The sequence below is a fragment of the Bactrocera dorsalis genome, chromosome 3 (assembly GCF_023373825.1).
Source record: "Bactrocera dorsalis isolate Fly_Bdor chromosome 3, ASM2337382v1, whole genome shotgun sequence".
NCBI classification, from domain to species: domain Eukaryota; kingdom Metazoa; phylum Arthropoda; class Insecta; order Diptera; family Tephritidae; genus Bactrocera; species Bactrocera dorsalis.
In genome coordinates, this window is record NC_064305.1 from 66,712,538 (window position 1) to 66,733,461 (window position 20,924).

The 20,924-nt window shown below is 33.5% G+C and overlaps 2 protein-coding genes across 2 annotated transcripts in view; one reads left to right on the forward strand and one right to left on the reverse strand.

Annotated features, from left to right (window-relative positions):
• Window positions 1-16,572, reverse strand: part of LOC125777643 (scoloptoxin SSD976-like) — a 40,643-nt gene extending 24,071 nt beyond the window's left edge. Inside the window, exon 1 of the mRNA XM_049452732.1 lies at window positions 16,426-16,572. Within this exon, the coding sequence (XP_049308689.1) occupies window positions 16,426-16,572 (147 nt within the window). The remainder of the gene's footprint in view (window positions 1-16,425) is intronic.
• LOC105228986 (BMP-binding endothelial regulator protein) overlaps window positions 1-20,924 on the forward strand; it is a 133,888-nt gene that overhangs the window by 11,682 nt on the left and 101,282 nt on the right. The gene's annotated exons all lie outside the window — the stretch shown is intronic.

A 20,924-nucleotide genomic window follows, 5' to 3' on the forward strand; every position in this document is an offset into this window, starting at 1 on the left:
AAATAGTAGCTGGATGCTTGATGGAGAATACGGGTGAATGGGGAAGCATTTCCAAGCCGAATTCTTGGATTTTAACCATTGTTTCACTGATTTGTAACGTCAGTGCATTGTCTTGGGACAAATAGCGCTTTCTTTTTCTTCAAATGCGACCGGTTTTCGATGTCTTTCAAAAGTTTCAATAGCGCTATGGAATAGCCGCTTTTGATAATCCTTTCTTTTTCAACGGTATTTTTAATGAGTTTCATACACAGAGAAAACGGGAATCGTTGCCGCAGTGTATCACCCTTTTGTTAGCACCGTCGAAGATCGCGTGTAACTCGAAAAGTCTTTAATTTTTCTCTACAAATTTTTCCCGAAAGAAATGCAACATAATGCTGGGTGAGAATCTGGATCTGAATCTTAGCTGAAACAATAAATGTATTGCTGTCTATTGATTGTTTAAGATTTATTTGACAATAAATATGAAAGCTTCTTACTTCCGACTACTTCATAAAGTACATATGTATGTATGTATTTATAAGTATGCATATTCTTCGCACACCCACAATAAAAATTTGTTGTAATTTATATTCTCATTTCCGAGTAGCTTGCTATTTTTCTTGGAAAACTATACGAAAATTATATCCTTTCAAAAAACTACTTCCAAAAAGTGCGCGGAATATACCTATGTACATACATACATACATACGCATGCACAAGTATATGAGTATATAAATGCTATGGGAAACTTTCCGTAATACCGTAAATATGCGAATCAAGCAAATAATCATCGCCAATAGATAAAGTTAATGTTTTCATTTTGTTTACAAAACATAAAATGAAGTATTTTCGACTTGTTTATGTGAGTGCGCACGCTAGCAGCGGTTCGGGTGTGCGTCGGTACACACACACATGTACATATAATATATTTATTTGTATATGAATTTGTAAGTAATTTCGCAAATTGTCGAAATTCTTAGTACTTTTCGCATGTGTGGGTGTGTCGGGTGTGTGAATTCAATAAAATACATAAAACCACTGAGTTAAGCACTCAATATTTATTTGATCACTGGCAATCAATATTATTGATGAAAATGTGCTGGTTTCGGAGCGGGCGCAGTCGGCAACCACTAAATTAGGTGGTATATTTGCAATTAAAAGCGAAAAATCATCGCTGAATTATTAGACATATTTTGTAATAAACTAGCATTTTTAGTGCAGAGTTGCCACCCGAAAAAATAATAAATAATAAAAGAAATAAATTTGCGCAATAAAAAAAGGAATGTTTGAAAATATTTCGAAATAATAAAATCAAGAAATAAATAATGAAAAATCGTAAATAGAGTTGCCAGTTAGCTGAAGAAAAAATCTGGATCCGTAGGGAATTTTAAGAAATTAAAACTTTTAGTCATTTAGCATCGAATATTTATAATGATATTAAAAAAATTTATACGTAAAAATACACACTTCTACTTAAAAAATTAAATTTAATTAAATAAAAGAATTTTAAAAATTAAAAAATTATAATAAATAAAATTCTAAATTTTTTTTATTATTTTTTTTTAATATCTTATATTTTAATTTAATAAATTACCAAAAAAAAACAAAAATTCAGGAACTAATACGATTTGCAATTAATATATATTTTGCTCCCTTGGAAAAAATAATTATCAGAACTTCATAATTGAAAATTAAAAAAAAAACTTCATTTCTTTTTTAATTTTTTATTATTGATATATTTATTATTCCTAAATTTTAAAATTTTTTTTTTAATAAGAAGAAAATTATCATTTTTTATATAGAAATTATTTTTTATTAATATTTTTTTAATTTTTAATTTGTGGTTTTACTTATTTTAAATTTTTTTGTTAATATTTTTTTTATACTTTTTAATTTTCTATGCATTTTGGTTATTATTTTTGGTTAATTCTTAATTTTTTTATAAATGTTTATTTATATTTTTTTTATTAAAGTATTTACATAAATATTTTTTATAATTTTTTTTAATACATTTTTGTTTAATATTTTTTTTTTATATATGAATTTACTTGTTTATAATTCTTCATTTATAACTCTTTTTATTAATATTTTTTTATTAATGTTTCTTAATTTTAAAAATTAAATTTGCTTATGATTTAAAAGCAAAATGTTTATAATTTTTTATTTATAAATTATTTTTTATTAAATTTTTTTTAAACTTTTAATTTTTATTCTTACGTTTTTTAAATTGTATATTTATAATTTTTGTTTTCTATAAATTTTTGTTATTATTTGTTTCTTTTTTTATTTATGGTTAATTTTTAATTTTTTTTATAAATTTTTGTTAATAAATTTTTTTATTAATGTATTTTCATACATATACATTTTTATAGATTTTTATTTAATATTTTTCAATTTTTTTTATAATTTTCATTTTAAATTTTTATTAATTTTTAATTTGTTTTTATAATATTTTATTTTTTTATTAATATTTTTTTATAAATGTTTTTTTATTATTGTTTTTTCTTTAATTTTTAAATTTTTACTTATAATTTAAAAACACAATTTGTATAATTTTTTACTTACAGTTACAGTATGTACTATGTATAAATTATTTTTCATTAATTTTTGTTTTTACCTTTTTTTAATTGTTTATTTGTAATTTTTGTTTTTTATTAGCTTTTATTATTTGTTTCTTTTTTAATTTATGGTTAATTTTTTTTATTTTTAAATTTTTTTTTATAAATTTTTTTTATTAATATAATATAATTTTTTATAAATGTATGCTTATTATTTTTTTGTTTAACATTCGTTTTTAATTATTTTTTAATTCAATTTTTATTTAATTTTTTTTTTTTAATTTTTGTTTTAAATTTTTTTCGTTAATTTTTATTTATACGTTTCTTTAATTCTACTTATAAATGTTTCTTTATTATTTTTATTTAATTTTAAATTTTTGCCTGTAGTTATTTTTTTATATAATTTTTTATTTGTAACTGTTATTATTTTCGATAATTTTCAACTTTTGTTTATAAGTAATTTTTTTTACAATGTTTTGTTTAAACATTATTTTTATTAATATTTTTTTAATTTAAAATGTTTTTTTTTAATTTTTAATTATATTTGAAATTTTTTTTTGGTTTGTATAGTTTTTAAATTTGATTTCGTGAGTGCGAACTCATTTCTTTGTCCATCTGTTGGCGCTGAGCAATTCGAAATATTTAATAACTGATTGTGGGTAAATAATAATAACGTGTATACACAAAAATGCAACCATACCAGTTTGGTACGCCTGTCACCGTCACCAGCCAACAGCATCAACAGCAACAACAACAGCAAAAGCTACGTCAACAACAGCAACAGCAGCAGCATCACTAGCAACAGTTCCACAGTCTGCCAACGCTTCAGTCTAAACCGCAGCCATTCTTAAGTCTCTTTTGCCCACTTACTAGCTTGCTTTCATTTTATTTTGCCTAGTATTGCACCTGCTTCTGCTTCTTCCGCTTCTTTCCATCGTTCGCTTACAAATCCATTTGTCGCTGTCTGCGCGCATTTTCCTTATTTCTTGTGATTTGTTGACGCTATTTATTTCGATTACTATTAATTTTCCTACTCAAATTCTATTCTGTTTTTTCGCACTCTCTAATTCGCTTGCTCAATGCATTTGTTGTTGTTGCTGTTGTTGTGTGAATTTTTTATTTTGTTGTTGCTATACTCGCATCGAGCCGATCGTTGGGTCGCATACCTTTATTTAGTAGCTCGTATTAAGTTCGGCACGCTTGACTACCGCATACATACAAACACACACACACGCACACACAAATTCCCACAAAGCTACTTGACTCGTTGACCGGCTGTTTGCGCTTGACGGAGGCCGTCGGGCCGCTCACCTGGCCAGCAGCTGGCCGTTTACGCGCATAGTTGTTGTCTTTGACTTTATTTTTACGCACGCACCTGTTGTTGTTTGTAGGCGCGCGCGAGAACCCGCGTTGTTAGCTGAGTTTTTATTATACTTTATTATGTTGTTGCTTTTTTATTGCTTTTGTTGTTGGTCTACTATGTTGTGCAGCCTTCGCCGCAAAGCGATAACCAGCTTGGCTTTCATCTATTAAACTCCCATAACAGTCCATTTCGTTTGGTTTGGTTGGTTGGCCCAGCCGCTGGGTCTAGCTCAACGACTCAACTGTCTGCAGAGATCATTGCATTTCAGCTGCCACATCCTCGAACGCTGCGCTTATAGACTTGTGTGTACATGCGTACACACATTCTGTCAAAATAGTTCTTGTTTACTGTTGTGACAAGTTCGTAGAACTGTTCTGTGAAGTTCACACCTCAAAAGAGTTCTAGATAAGTTGTTTAGAGGAAACTAAGCTTAGAAAGTTGATCCACCAAGTAGCTAAAGAATTTTATATTTTTATAGGCGGTATTTTTTAATACATCAATATCTGTATATTGTTATTCTTTGTTAGCGTAAATATCGCTTACGCGGTTGTAGCCGAGTTTACAACAGCTCGCCAATCGTCTTTCTTTCACAATTTCGGCCGTTTTCGGGGAATGTTCCCACGCGAATGCCCCAATACGCCAAAATAGAACTCCGTTTTGACCGTCTGTCCCTCCGGCACAAATTCATGATGCACGCTTCACGAATATCGATAAAAACAATGAGCTTAACGACGATTTTTGAGCGGCTTTGACGTGTTTTTTTAGTTTCGGCTCATTTTTCACTCCATTCCCATAATTGCTGACTTGTTTGCATGTCAAACTCAGAAACCCATGTCCCGTCAGTTATAAAGAAGCTCTTCATGAATGTGGGATCGGGATTCGCACTATCAAGTATGTCCAAAAGGATTTGTTTACGGTACTATTTTTGAAGAAAATTCAGCTTTATCGGAATGAGTGGAGCAAGATCGCGTTTCATACCCAAAATATTCACCAAAATCATTCGAACGGACTTGCCAGAATTGTCGAGCTCTCTTACCATCTTTTCAAGCACCATATCCCTCACTTTTATAGCATTTTCATCAGTTGAAGAGATCGGAGATCGTCCAGAACGAGACATGTCTTCAACGATCTCTCAACCGTCTCTGAAGGCTTTGTGACCATTCGTAGACTTTTGTTTTTGATAAAACTGAATCAGAGTAAGCATTTTCCAACATTCGCAGCGATTCCGCACAAGAAAATTATTTACTAAATTTTAGACAAATTCTTTCTTCGTTATTTTAATCCATTGGAAAAATCGCAACGCACTACTGAGGTGTACTGAGTATAGTAATTAAGAATAGTTCTACCTATATTAGTTACAATTTCCGGGTACTTTTTTTTATCACAATGTATTTATAATTGGACGCATGGCAATACATATTTTCTGCAATTTGTTGCAAATTTTAGAAATGTACCTATGTGTCTATATATGTTAGTATACGACTGTACTGATTGCGTGATTGGCAGAAAGTTGTAGAAGTGAGAGCAGACAGCATGACTAGAGACCAACGACAGTTGCTGGCAAAAACAGGTGTATTACGTTGCTTAAGCCGAAGGTACTTGTAAGCTCTGCATTGTAAATGGACAAAATGCGCCGGAGTATATGAAAAAAATACAATAAATGATTAGAATTAATTAAGAAATTAATTCAAAAATTTTAAACAATTAAAGAAATAATATTCTTAGACAAGTAAAAACAACTATAAATTCTTCCTTTTCTTCGAAACTTCGCCAATTTCCTCTATTCTTTGCGAGATCACACTAGTAGTACATTCCATGTGGAAATAGTTCGCTATGCACTTGGTTCTTACATTGGATGGGTGTGCGCTCTTGCTTCCGTTGTCCACCCATTCGAAGAAACTCGTTTACGCTGGACGCCGAGGCTCCATCTTCTTCTATACTCATCACTCCCCCCACTGCACCAAAGTTTGTGCAGAACAGTTCTCATAAAGCTCAAGGTGCTTTCTCATCACTGGTCGGGGAATAATGAAAGAGATCTGCTTCTCTATTGCTTCGATAGCAAAGTACCACCTCTAGGCCTCAGTTATTCTGGGCTTGATCTGCAGGCCTGTCGATCATTGGTAAAATTTATGCTGTTTCAGAGATATACAAAGTCCCTAACTTTTTTATATTTATAGCTGTCAACGTGACTTAGTTCCCAAGACTCAAGGTATATGGTCCTCCATGTCCTCTTTGTCTTGCCCTCCTTCACCGCAATACAAGTCCTATTTCGCTTCTTTTTCTATTCTTAAAAAGATTGCGTTGACGGCGCTGTTGTTAAGACTCATCTTGCGTACTCCAGTAGCATTATACTATTAAAGTAGACAGTGTTACTATTTTTTCAGATATGACGTCACGTATCCCTTTTGCCAGCATTATATTGAAAAAAACCTAAAGACCAAGTTGTATTGAGCGGCTCTGATAGGTCCCCTCTGATTTTAACGGAGTTTGACTGGTGGTTCAGCAGCATTCTGCGTAGTCCGTATGGTTTCGTAGGAATACCAAATTTTGACATGACTTCGAATAGCCAGCTTCGATCAATGCTATCGAGAGCTGGCTTTGGAAATCGACAAAAACTGGATGCGTGCTATCTTTTTTGAAGGGTTTTCTCCAGGTTTGACTTATTGTGAAAATCTGGTCTATGGTGGCTTTACCAATCTAAAGCCACATGATAAAGTTCAATCACACAATACTGTCGAAAGAATCTTATATCCGATATTAAGGAGGTTTTCTTCGATAATTCTGTTAGATAGGATAGAGCACTTTCATATTAACAATCATTGGGCCAGATGCATTCATCCGACCAAAGCGTGCATTTTTAGCAGCTGGACATGCGCATTTTCAGCTCCTCGCAGCGGCTTTAAAAAGCTCAGCCGGTATACATGCCATCCGCCCCTGGAACTTTGCTGTTCTTAAGCCGCTTTGAGCAGTTTGTATTCACCTCACATTGGTCGAGTGTCGCGACGACAATGTTGCCGTGGTAGATCGTTGGATTTCTTCTTGAACAATCCGTTGCAGCCTTGGTTCCGCCATTTAGCAGGTTCGAGAAGTGTTCCTTCCACATTTCGAGTTATACTCTGTGTATCTGTTATCAGGTTTCCCATTTCTGTTCTCACAGAAGCCATTCATTTTTTGAGGGTAGATATCATGGAGTCTCAGTTCAGTCCTCAAAACGTGAATTTTTGTCTTGCCGAGGTTCTCCTCAATAGACTGATACGTAAAGTGATGTGGGAAGTCCACCGATCTTCACATACCTAGAGATCTCGAGCTATTTCAGGCATCAAACAGTCTTGTATTGCTGTCTCAATCCCATCTTCTACGAAAAGCACAGACTCCAGCTTGGCCTTCTAAATGCATTTATTCGTCGATGGTTCCTTTGTTCGATTACACCGTTTGTTGTTTTTTTGCTGATTATATTATATAGTCTACGCTTTAGTGCTCTTCCGTTATTGCGGTCAACTATGCCCTCCCCCATTACGCAACTTTGGTTGTTTACATAAACATTGAGCCAGGAATGGACCTTATGGTTTTAACAGGAAAACGTCGGATCTCTTGTAACATTATAGAGCACAGCGAAATGTAGTTCTGTACATGCTGTTTTTTAACAGAAAATTTACAGCCGACGTTCGGTGCTTCTAAATCATTTAAAATAAATTTGTCTTAAAGAAAATATTTTCAAAATCACATATTCGTTTTTGCCGTGCTAATCTTAGTCGATATGGCCACAACCTACATAAAAACACATTTTTGTGGCTAAATTCGTTTTAAGTTCCATACATACTAAATACAAACATACACACAAAATTCGCGGAGCTGAGTAAGCGCAAGGTGGCCACACACATTCCTCACTAACTTTGTTTGGCTTCATGGACTTGATTTAAGCCACAGCACACTCGTAAATGTGCGAAATCCAAATGATTTATGGACTTTTCAATGCATTGACTGGTCAGTATTTATTGCCTAATGGTGGTCACACGCAGTCACATCCTAAACTCACACACACACACAAATGGTACACTAAACAAATGTTTATAGCTTGCTTAGCAAGTGTGTGTGGACCGGGTAGCAAAACCTCCACGCTGGTCGAAGTAAAAGCATAAATATATGAAAAAGCACTACGTCACATGGACACACACATACAGGCAAAACCACAAGTACAGGAAGTGACCATACAACTTTTGAGGGCATTAGTGTTTTGACCATCTCACTTAGCCTCTTTTAGTTGGACATTTTGGAGCTTGTCGGTTATTTAGTGCACAACAACAGTTACTTCTGTACAAAACAAATTGCGTAAAGTGAAAATATGTCAGCACTCCACTTGGAGCGCCTGTCAGCGTGTCTCACGAAGTTTGACAGCGAGTGACGCAACTGACAGGCTGTTGCTGTGCCAAAAGTTCTCGCTGTCAATAAGCGAAAGTGGACTCGTGGCAGAAAGATTTATTTCGTTGAGTGTTATGTTTCTCATTTTGGCTCACTCGTGTGGGCGTGAGCGCTAAGCTCTTAGTCAACTGACACTATTTCACTATTTCGGAAGTACAATATTAATTATTACGGGAGATAAGTCAATCGTTGTGGTTGAAGGGTGTGAAAATATATTTTTCACATACATATTTTTATTTATAAAATAATTTATTGAATAAATTCAGAAAATCCTGCCGATAGGTGGCGCTCAAGTCGAAGTATTGAAAAATCTTAACACCGACCAGAAGGAGCGCAAACTTTTATTCAAAGATTTCAACTGTATGCTACAAAATTTTATGGGTAATATTTTATGGCATTATAACAACAACAAGTTGTAAAAAAGTTTTCTCAAAGTTAAATTTATCGTAAAAATTTTAAAATTTGTTTTTTAAATTCGATATGTATGGCAACACTGGACACCCAAAGTTATAATTTAATGCATGTCTTTTAAAATATTATTTTGGTTTTGATATAATACACTATTTTCTCATTTTTTAAACTTAATAAGTCAATATATAATATATGGTATAATATTGCATATGAGAATGAATGTTACGTATACGCCTGGTGGTCTCACAATATGAATATGTATACTCTAAAGATATGTTTATATAAGGTGCTGAATGCTATTACAGAAATAGCATATAGTATGATACACATATCTAACAATCAACATGAATTCAAATAAATAAACTCAGAAATCTGAACATTTTCCAGTCTTTTAAATGATATGTAAATATTACGTATACGCACAGTCCCACCTAAAATTTCTTTGAAATATACACGTACATTTGATTTGTTCCAATGTTGAATTTTTAATTAAGATATATAATTTAAAAAGCTTGCATGACATATTCTTCAATGGTGTTGCCACATACTGAAATTTTTTATATAAATCCATGTGATTCAAAAATTAATACATATTTAATAATGCACCAGACATTAAAGTACATATTAATATATACATTAATGTATTTAGAATTAAAAAATAAAATTACTATATTTGAGACAGTCTGGTAAACTTCAAGCAGAATTTGTGTTAGTAAATATAAAATTTTTATTTTTCTTTTTTTTTCTTAACAACTTTTTTCGGCAAACATGTAAGCAAAAGATTTTCGTTGCCCACATTACTAAAAAAAATTAAAAGAAACACTGTGTGTCAACTATGCTCACATTAACAACAAGTAAATGTCTTTCGCTGCTTGGTAGCGATATTCGGTTCAAGTAAAAACATGTAGTAAAGCAAAACCTTTAGATTTGGTTAAAAATATAATTAGAAAAATTAAAAAATGTTTGATATTCAATCTTTAAATAAAAATCGATAACTAAAATTTATCGAAAAAATATTGATTTGCAAACATATCGATAATAATTAGGAAAAAAATTAAAAATATTTCATATTCAATCTTAAAATAAAAATCGATAACAAAAATTTATCGAAAATATATCGATTTGTTTTGCTGATTTATCATCAAAAATAAATAGATCTAGTCTGATTCTGCTTATCGGCATTTTAATTTTAATTTATATCGATATTTCTCGATATTTTTTTTTTCCGATTTTATTATTACTTTTTTGATTATAAATAATATAATATGAATAATGATAAAAAATAATTGTTTTTTCACAGCCGCTATTAAAAGAAAAGCTTGATATATAGGAAATCTTAAAAAACATAGGCTAAGCGAAAAAAGCATAGAAATCTTCGATATTTGTGAACAAATTGAAAACTAAATTTAATCGAAATATGTAAACCGATTCACTTTAATTATTAATCATGGGCATACTTCATAACATCTAAATATGTAAAAATACAATTATAAAAACAGTACAACAATTTTCGAAGTTTATCGATTAACATTGATTTTTGGTACAAAAAAGCGGTAGCTATATGTATTAGTAGTCATATAATCCTAGAAATAGTAAACTTGTTTTAAAAAAAAATATCGATTATTATTGAAAAATATAGAATATTATTTAAAAAATATATCGATTATATTTTATGTTTTACTTGTTTATCGAAAATTATATAAAATAAAAAAATCCAAATTTTTGGTATAAAAAGCTATATTAGTAGTCATATAGTCATAGAAATAGAAAACTTGTTTTTAATAAAAAATATCGATAATTATTTAAAAATATCGATTATTTTGTATGTTTTCTTTTTTTAACGAAAATTATATAATCTTTAAAAATCGAATTCGAAATTTTTCGTATAAAAAAGTGGTAGCTATATTAGTAGTCATATAGTCATAGAAATAATAAACTTGTTTTTAATAAAAAATATCGATAATTATTTAAAAATATCGATATTTATTCAAAAATATCGATTAGTTTTTTTAATCATGAATTACAAAATATTAAAAAATCGATAACGGTAATGAAAATAATACTAACATAGTAAAACAATTTTTGGACTTTATCGATATTTATTCGTGTAATCGATTCGTAATATCGATTATTAGTAAAAATTATCGATTATTAATAAAGAAATATCGATTATTTTTTTTGAATTTTCAAAAGTTTATATTCTTAAAATTTCAATAACGGGAATGAAACTAATAATACTTCTAACTAATATTACACAAATTTATAATAAAAGTGGTAGTAGTTTGTCAAAGTCATAATGAGTTTCGCGTTTGAGCGCTTGTTTTATACATATATAAATTTATACATATATAAAACTGATATTACATACGGTTGTATGCGCAAATAAACTATTAGGCATATGTATATAAAAAAATAAAATTTGCATATTAAATTTGTAAATACTATATATAAAGCTATACATACATACATATATGGATTTATTACGCATTGGTGTCAAGTGGTATTAGTCAAATGCCAAAAGCGTAGGTTGCTTTATCCTTCAAACGCCTAATCATGCTTAGACTCATTTCAGTGAACACAAATACAAACGTATATACAAATATATGCATATGTATGCATTGTACATACAGACAGACACATCAATGTGTGCCCTTCATTGACGTAGTAGCATCAATTACCAAGTGTCGCCCACATTGTTGGCTTTGTATGTGTCATTAAGTGCTCAACGGACTAACAGAAAGGGCGCACATACATAGAAACATATGTATATTACAGTGCAGCTATATTTATACAGTTACATACATATACATGGTTTGGTTAGCTGAGATAGTTACTGATATCGCTGGCCGCGCGACAGAACTCTGGACTGTGACGTAGAAAATTTGTTGCCGTAAATATATATACGTATATATTTATATGTATGCAGGTATTCATGAGCGCGTGTGTGTGCACTATCATTTGTTCGAACAAACGCTTCCGCTGTGGTGGCTCCCCAGGCGGCTGGCCGCGTCATTGGCCTTGCGTCATAGGCGGCGTGCTTATTCGTCCAAGTGTGTCTGACTATTTGCCACATTTGCTCGATATATACAGACACACATACGTACGTATATGCTTACATATAACTGTACATATTTGCAAAGTTCCCATTGTGTGGAAAAAATAAACTCATTTACGCTCTCCTAACCTCGTAAACATATGCCCCACAATTATCAGGCGGCCATCTCCCCCAGACAGCTGTAGTCCACAGCTCCATTATCTTATCGTAGCTATATAAAAGTATGTGTGTGTTGGCAGGTGCGATTCTTGGTGCAAAGCGTGTATGTGTACCCACGGTGCGAATGGGTTAAATCGGTCAGTGGGTCTGTGAGAATGAGTCGGCACAAAACACAGACATAAAAAAAAAACAAAAACAAAACTGAACAGATAAATGAATCGATAGTCACGCTTTATATTTTCTGATTAGATTTTACAACCCACACCGCTTGGCATGCGTCATACCAGCGCTGAGTAGTCTAAAGTACAGGTGGTCGCATCTAATTACCCACTCGAATGAACAATGCTCCGATTTCACCAGTTTTCGCACTTTTCGATAGAACTGCGCCGCAATCAAGCAGACTACAAAGTTCACCAAGCGCGTGGCTACAAATATATTAGTCGATATGTAAATGGTAGCGCCGATGTATCATTCCCAGAATTGCGTCTGAAATTTCGCCACAAGTGTGGTAACGTAGCGCACTGATTAACCTGTAATTTGAGTCACAGCTGAATGATATATTATCTAATATACACATATACAAATATATTTATAAGCAATACAGTTGTCAATTTCAAAATATTATTCACTTCCGTAATTGTTACTCACCCAGAAGGAAACGTTGGAGGCGCTATAAGTTAGACTCGTCTGTATAAGTGAATGATCGCCGTGGCGAGCTGAGTGCCCGTCTTTCAGTCTGTCTATACGCAAACTAGTACCTCAGATATTGTTCTAAAATTTTGTATACTTCCCCTTTCTCAACAAGAAGGTACTCATTTGTCATAATCGCTGTTTCTGGACCACTGATCATACAAATTGATCGCTCAAAATTTTGACCTCGTATGGAAAACTTTTTTATTTGTAAAGATATCGGCACAAAATTTGGCATGCGTTTGGCTTTATCTAAGGCAACATTATAATATTCGAAGAAATTTTTGAGATCGGACCACTATTGCATATAGCTGTCATATAAACCGATCGGTCAAAATCTTATCCTTATAGGAAAAACTTTTTTATTTGTACAGATATATGAACGAAATTTCGCATGGATTAATATCTAAGCCAACATTATAATACTTGAAAAAATTTTTTAAATCGGACTGCTATAGCATATAGCTGTCATACAAACCGATCGCTCAAAATTTTGTTCCCATATGAAAAACTTTTTTTATTTTTAATAATATTCGCACGAAATTTGGTATGCATTTTTATCTAAGGAAACATTATAATATTTAAAGAAATTTTTTAGATCGGACCATTATGGCATATAGTTGCTATTCAAAAAAAAATCAAAATCAAGCGGTTGTATCAAAAACATTTTTAAGTTATAGGTACATATTTTTTATCTAGAAAATGTCGTTATACATTAAAAAAAAATTGGAAAATCAGTGCCTTATGTTTTTGCGTATTTTTTGAATTTTTTAAATTTTGGGGATTTTATTTTTTATACTTTTACAAGTGGCAACCCCATCCGATACTGTTTTCAATTATGTTACTCTAACTTGTGTTATACTTGAAATTCGCATAGGTATGTCTTGTACCCTTAACTCATGAAATTTATTTACATTTTTCAAAAATATGGCAACTCTGTTGAAGCAATTGAAACAAAAATTTCCAGAAAGTGATATTAAATCTACTCTTTACTTTATTCAAAAATATTTGTAAAAACTTTTACTTTCAAATCTGGCTATTCTTAAGAAATATGCAACGAAAGCGGAGATCTAAAACTCAAATTTCCTTGACCGCCCGCCAAATTTTTCATATTCGTCCTGCAAAAGTCGTAATTTCGAATGCTATTGAAATAAACTTGACTGTAATCGCTCAAGCGATGCCAGCAAAGAAGAAGAAGAAGATTGAAACAAATATTGAAAACGTTATAGGAAAGGTCTTGAGCTGCAAGCTTATCAAGTGAAATATTTTTCTTCATATTTTTTTCCGTTTTTTTTTTGACCTGACAGTTTTCGAAAAAATACGCTCTAAAAATGCTGTATTTCTCTCCTCAAACCTTTTTGCTCACTACCAAGCTAACGGTACATATAAACAACAATATATTTTGTATATATATTTACTAAACGATTTTTATAAACTGTCAGTTTTAGTCAGACTCAGCAGATGAAAGATTAAATTCTTTAACATTCAGTTGCAAATATCTGCAGTGTTTCAACTCATCGTCACAGTTCACCCCCTCCTCGCCGCATTATTTGTTTGAGTTTACTTAGTGCTTGCTTTTATTAAAAAATTCTTCTGCAGATGCAGCGCTGCTTTGACGTGTGCGGCTTGGTATTTTTGTGGTGTTGTTGTTGGTAATTCTCTCCCTCCAAAAAAAGGTTTTGTTGTTGTTTTATCCTAAAATTTCCTGTTGTTTTTGAGTTTGCTCTCATACTGTTAAAAGTGGTTGTTGTTGTTGTATTTTTTCTTTAATTGTTGTTGTTATTTTTTCCAAGTGTGGTTGCTGTTTTTAATTTTTTTTGTAATCGTAGTTATTGTTGTTGTAAATTTTTCTTCTAATTGCTCTTCAGTTGTTGTTGATTTGTTTTAAATTTTGTTGTTGTTAAGTTTTGCTCACTCATTTTTAAAAATTGTTGTTGTTGTAAGTTTTTCTTTTTTGTTGTTGTTGTTTTTAAAAGTGTTGCTGTTGTTCTTAATTTTTCTTTTAATCGTAGTTCTTGTTGTTGTAATTTTTTAATTGTTTTTGTTGTTGTTATTTTTTCCGAGTGTTGCTGTTGTTGTTTTTAATTTTTCTTCAAAATGCTGTTCTTGTGCGCCTTAATCGTTGTTGTTGTTGTTGATGTATTCCAAAATTTGTTTTTGTTGAGTTTGCCCTTCACTTTCAAAACTCGTCGTTTTTGTTGTTGTTGTATTTTTTCCTCTAAATGTTATTGTTGGTTTTCGTCGTTTTTGTTGTTGTGAATTTTTCTTCTAATTGTTATTGTTGTTTTTATTGTTGTGAATTTTTCTTCTAATTGTTGCTCTTGTTCGCCTAATTGTATGTATGTTGCTGTTGTTGTTGTTTTTCCCTAACACAATTTGAAAAACTGCAGACAAACATCGTGTCATTCGCACAGGAGGCCGTAAATATGTAAGTCACTAACTTTGATTATTTGCAAATATGCATGTGTGTGTGTATGTGTATCTTTATGGCTCACTCAGTGAACAATATTATTCATTGTTTAATAAAATCTGCATGCAAATAAACATACACACATTTATATATCTGTCAATGCATGTATGTGTATGTGTACATACATACATATTCAAATATATGTGCAAATATACAAGGTGTGCGTGTGTGCTTGCATCTTCATAGTGCTACGGGAAGACCCCACCAATAGACGTGTCTGCATGTGTCGCCGTAGAATGACTTGTCAATTTATTAAACAAATTTTCGCTGACGCTTTACTTGTTGTTGTTATTCCTCCTTTTTGTTTTTGTTTTTGGTTTTTTGTTTCTCCTTTGAAGCGTTAACATTCGAGCACGTTAAATGCCTTCGTTATGCGTCATTTACCTGCAGCTACGTAGTACGTTTAGTTGTTGCTTTTGTCTTTTATTTCGCACAAAGATAATAAATATGCAGCTACGACAATATAACAACAACAATAACCACACATTCATACTTACATACGTACAAAATTATATCTATATATACATATGTATATGGGTGAGTAAATACAAGGCAATTAACAAGAGCAATCTACTTACTCACTTCAGACACAAAGCTAGCACACACACACATACTTATATGTGTTTGTAGATACGTACATAATATTGATGTCACATGTGCTTTCTTTGTGAAATTTAACTAATAAAATGTGTGTATGTATGTCTTTGTTTGCATAAAGCTTAAAAAAATGCAATCTGTTGCGTTGTTAGACGCGTACACACACATACAAACGCATTGAGGCAGCAGGTGTGACTGGCATTATGACTCGTTTGCCGAAGCGAATATGCGTACAGCCGTTGGCAGTTTACTGAGCACACTTGTGCTATAAGATTTGAAGGTTTTAAGGAAATATTTATATCCGGAGTATAAAGCATATAAATGATCACCTTGACGAGCTGACTCCATGTATTGAGTCCATCCGTAAATAAGGAACTAGCATCTTAGTAGCGTATAGCTGCCATTTTTCTGTTAATGTTTTTTTCTAGTATCCATTCATTGATTCGTAACAAATACTATCACTAAGCCACCCAAACACCAGCTTTTATCATTCATAATGCCAGTTACGTAGTTCATGTGAAGAAGCTATCCTTCAGGATGCCAGCGCTTGAACTGATTTTTAGCTTTTCATACTAGGGGCCTCAAAGTGTTCGAAACGTTGTCTTGATAGTGCACAAGATATACTCCATTGTTTTCCTGGTGTCGTCTCGATCTTCCAGCCCCATTATGCAGGCGTGTGCTGCCACCAAACTATGACTGACGTATGATTCCATCGAACGTTTACCTTCCTATCCATGCTCTTGTCCAGATCGTTGCAAAGAAAATGCATGGGTTTACCAATATCGGTCACGTTATCGGATGATAGCCGTTTGCCACTGTTGGGAATCTCGTTCTCTCTGTCATTGCCATCGATGCCTTGATGATCTGACATCTAGTCGCCTGCAGTTCTCCTGCAGATGATAGTTGCCCCGCCGATTTTGCTGCGCAGTTTTCAGGGAAGAGTTCTTAGAGCCCTCGATATGCACAACCTCCGAACTTTTTAGAATGGCTTACGTGAAGGTGGATTTCTGTGCGCCTATTCACCCTAGTACAATAGCTATACAGCACCAGAAAGCCCAAGGTTATGAGCTCTAAGGAATTATAGCCAATTTTATTCAAACTTAGTCTCGCAAAAGAACTAGAGTTGAGACAGTATTTCTGAGCTAAATTCACCTATATATAGTATGTGCGAAACTACGTCAGTTGTAGGAATCAGACAACATTTTTCGATTTACTAATGAGTGCGTACCAATCCGTACTTCTATAACTAGAGAGAAAGAGAGAGCCCTATCTTCCTAAGCACAGGAAAATACCTTTCCCCGAGACAGGAGACTCCTGTGACCATCAGTCAAAGTTTAGGCCACAAGTTGTCAAGACCTTATGCGTCTTAGTAGGAAATAGCTCAAAATGAGATCGGATGTGAGATTTTGTAGTTCGAATGATCTAACGGTCTAAAACCAGAGTTTATACATGTGAAATATTATGAATATTCAGATTTGAAAACATATTGCCATCTGAGTATCCGATTTCAAGTGTAAGAAAATCTTGTAAAAGTCTTTTAGGAAAAATAATGTCATATGAATCAAGCGCCAGCTCCTAAGAATTACTGTTTTCTCGAATTCGGTCGTACTTAACCGGAACGGAACCCGTTATTTGTCTGACCAAGGACTGTCAGCTCGACAGCAGTCTACGAGAGTATTCTACTTACAAAATGTCAGCAAGTTTGTGGGCGTCCTCTGAGGATAAGTCTCCAAACATTTTTAATTCCTTTGGAAATTGAAATAACTTAGATCTTAATCCGGTGATTCTAAGTGTAGCCTGGTCCTTCTCCACTTGGTCTTCCCAACCAGAACTGAATGAAATGGACTGAATAGGCTAATGAAACGTAAAGTCCTCTACTCTACAAGCTCTAATCATCCCCTTCCTGCCATATAGTATGGAGGCATGAACAGTGATATCATCTGATGAGTCGGGTATAGGAGTGTTCGAGATAAAGATTTTGTGGAAGACTTATGGTTCTTTGCGCATTGGCAACGGCGAACACCGCAGCCGATGGAACGATGAGCTGTACGAGATATATGACGACATTGTCATAGTTCAGCGAATTGAGAGAAAATGTCCGAATGGGTTAAAATACTCAAGCTTTGAAAGTAGTCGACACAGTACACGCCGGGAAAAGCAGAGAAATAAGAAGACCTCTACACTAGGTGGACAAGAACCTGGCTACACTTGCAGACAGAAGACGAAGGTCTTAAAATATTCAGTTTGGCACATATCATAGTTGAGATTCCATGAGTAGCTTACTCGAGTATACATTTTTTCAGGTATCTTAAGTACTCTTTACTCAAATGACATGAAATTCCAAGAACATTTCCATTTTGTGTAATAAAGTTCATATAGAAAATTGTTAAATTCTATAATTGTATTCAAAGTAATCGACTTCCCAAATTTTCCTCAAACGTTACTGATAACTTGCTTCCGACTGTATTGAAGTAGATATGTATGTACATTGTTAGTCCAACAAAAGGTGTATATTATCAACTGAGGTTTGCTCCATCCTTATCGTTTCATAGTCCAAAGTGCTGATAAACTTATTAAAATATTTGCATATATTTATTGCCGTAATCTCCGTACATTGTGCTTTGGTTTTCGGAATATCCCAATTATTCGATTGAGAGTGTTAATATCAAATTTTTCCTATATGAATTCAGTCTATAGGCGAAGACAATTTGGGTTCATTTTAAATATTTGGATACTGATAAGAGCATAATGGCAATTGGTTATCGCTTGAGTGAATAAAGGAACATAATATAGAAGGTGTCTTCCAGAAAAGAGCTAAGATGATTTTATGATTATAAATGTAAAATGTCCGGCAGATTTTACTATGAACTATTTATAAATGAAGGAGGTTAGATGAAATCTGTTTAACCTTATGAAGGTTTACTTTAATATGAAGAAACCCATAGGTACTGCGTCGAATACTTGTAGAATTTGGTGTTTTTTTGTCGAGAGTCTGCGTTGGATTTCAAGGCTGATTTTGTTGTGGGTGGTTCCAAGATAGACGAAATTATCTACGACTTCGAAGTTATGATCAGTAGTGACGTGGGAGCCAAATCGCGAGTGAGACGATTATTTGTTTGATGAAAGGAGATATTTCGTCTTGCTCTCATTCCTGCTGTCAGAAGCAGCTTTAAAATCGACGTGGTGTGTGTCAATCCTCTTTTACGGGTCTTTTTCAAGATTTGGCTTATGGTGAATATCTGGATAGTTGTTGATTTTCAAGACCTAAAGCCACACTGATAAGATCTAATCAGTTTGTTGACGGTGGGCTTTAATCTTTCGTACAATACGTTCGATAGAACCTTATATGCGATGTTGAGGAGGCTTATCCCACGGTAGTTGGCGCAAATTGTGGGGTCTCCCTTTTTATGGTTTGAGCATAGCACACTCATGCTTTCGTCCGACCCTATTTTACAAAGAAGCTAATGCATGCTCCTTATCGCTTCTTCGCCGCAGTATTTGAATAAGTAACTCGGCCGGCAAGCCATCAGTCCCCGCCGCTTTGTTGTTCCTCAGTCAGGTAATTGCTATTCGAACTTCTCCATGGGCAATGGAGCGTCTGCTTCATCGTCATCGATTGGGGCACCGAGTTTACCATCCCCAGGTGTTATGCTTTCACTGCCATTCAGTAGGCCGCACAAGTGTTCCCTCCTTAATTTCAGTATGCTCTGGGTATTAGTTACTTTTGCGGGTTCTACAAGAGTATGCTCCGGTTTTGAAATCTTCTGTTAGTCGCCGCATATTTTCGTAGAATTTTCGATTATTATCCCTGTCGGCCAGCTTGTCAAGCTCTTCCCACTCACGCGTTGCGGCGTCGTTCTTTTATTGTCTGCAAACGCGTCTGGCAGCACTCTTCAACTCTCAGTATCTATCCCATCGCACACCCATTTTACTATGCTTATTTGAATTCTTCTCAGGCAGTAGAAATTAACGTCAATCAAACCCAATATACGCCAAATAATAATAAGAAAATTCTTTCACTATTTATACAAACATACAAGGTGTTTTCCAAAGTAAACGGGACTAAAAAAAAAAAAAACAACAAATGGTTTTTTCGGCAAAATCAATTTATTTTATTCAAAAATGTCGGCTTCTGCTTCAATACAGCGTTTTGCGCGGTCCAAAAGCATGTCGAAAGAGTGTTTTAGCTCCAGTATGCCGGTGCAAGCCTGTTGAATGGCCGCTGCGCTTTCCTTTCATGGGCAAATGTATTTTTCCGAAAAGGAAGAAGTCGCACGGTGCCATATCAGGTGAATACGGGGAGTGGTTAATGGTTAAAATGTGATTTTTGTCAAATTGGTCACAAGCGTCGATCGATGAGACGGATTCTGAGCAATTTTTGGTCGTCAGTCAATTTGTGCGGAACAAACCATGCACACACCTTTCGTAAGCCCAAATGTTCGGTCAAAATGCGATAAATCGATGTTCAATTCCATTTTCAATGATGGTTTCGACTGATTTTTGATGAATTCACGCACAGTTTCGATGGAATTTCCGGTGATCACGGATTTTGATTGGCCCACATGTTGATCGTCATTTATGTATTCACGACCACTTTGAAAATGTTGAAACCACTCGTGCACTCTGCTACAAGATATGCAATCATCGGCATAAACTTGTTTAATCAATTGAAACGTTTCGGTAAAAGTTTTACCAATTTTAAAACAAAATTTAATGTTGGCTCTTTGTTCGAAGCTCATTTTCGCATCGATAACACAAACATACCGACACTTAAAACGCAATAACTTCACTTCCAAACAATGAAATTTCATGAAATTCTCACTGGATATAGATAGCAGATTCTAACGCACTATTCGACATATAGATGACGCCACCAGAGGGCGCTAGATTAAAAAAGTCCTGTTTACTTTGGAATCTACCTTGTATATCTGCATGTGATGATCTGATTCTTCACTTAAACTTTCAGCTCATTTTTTTATCGCTTGTTCAAACCCCAATTCCAGCATTCACTGCAGCATAAGTCGAACTTAAAATAACCAGCTGATATATAGACATATACAAACATATATGTTTATATACATAAGTATATATCTACATATTTAGTTTATAACTGAAAAGCCATCAATATTTTAATGACATTGCTTTGTGTGCGAGTAAAAAACAACTGTCAAAAAATTGTGTTCGTCTAATAAATTTCGCCGCAAAATCTAGTGGCGAACGACG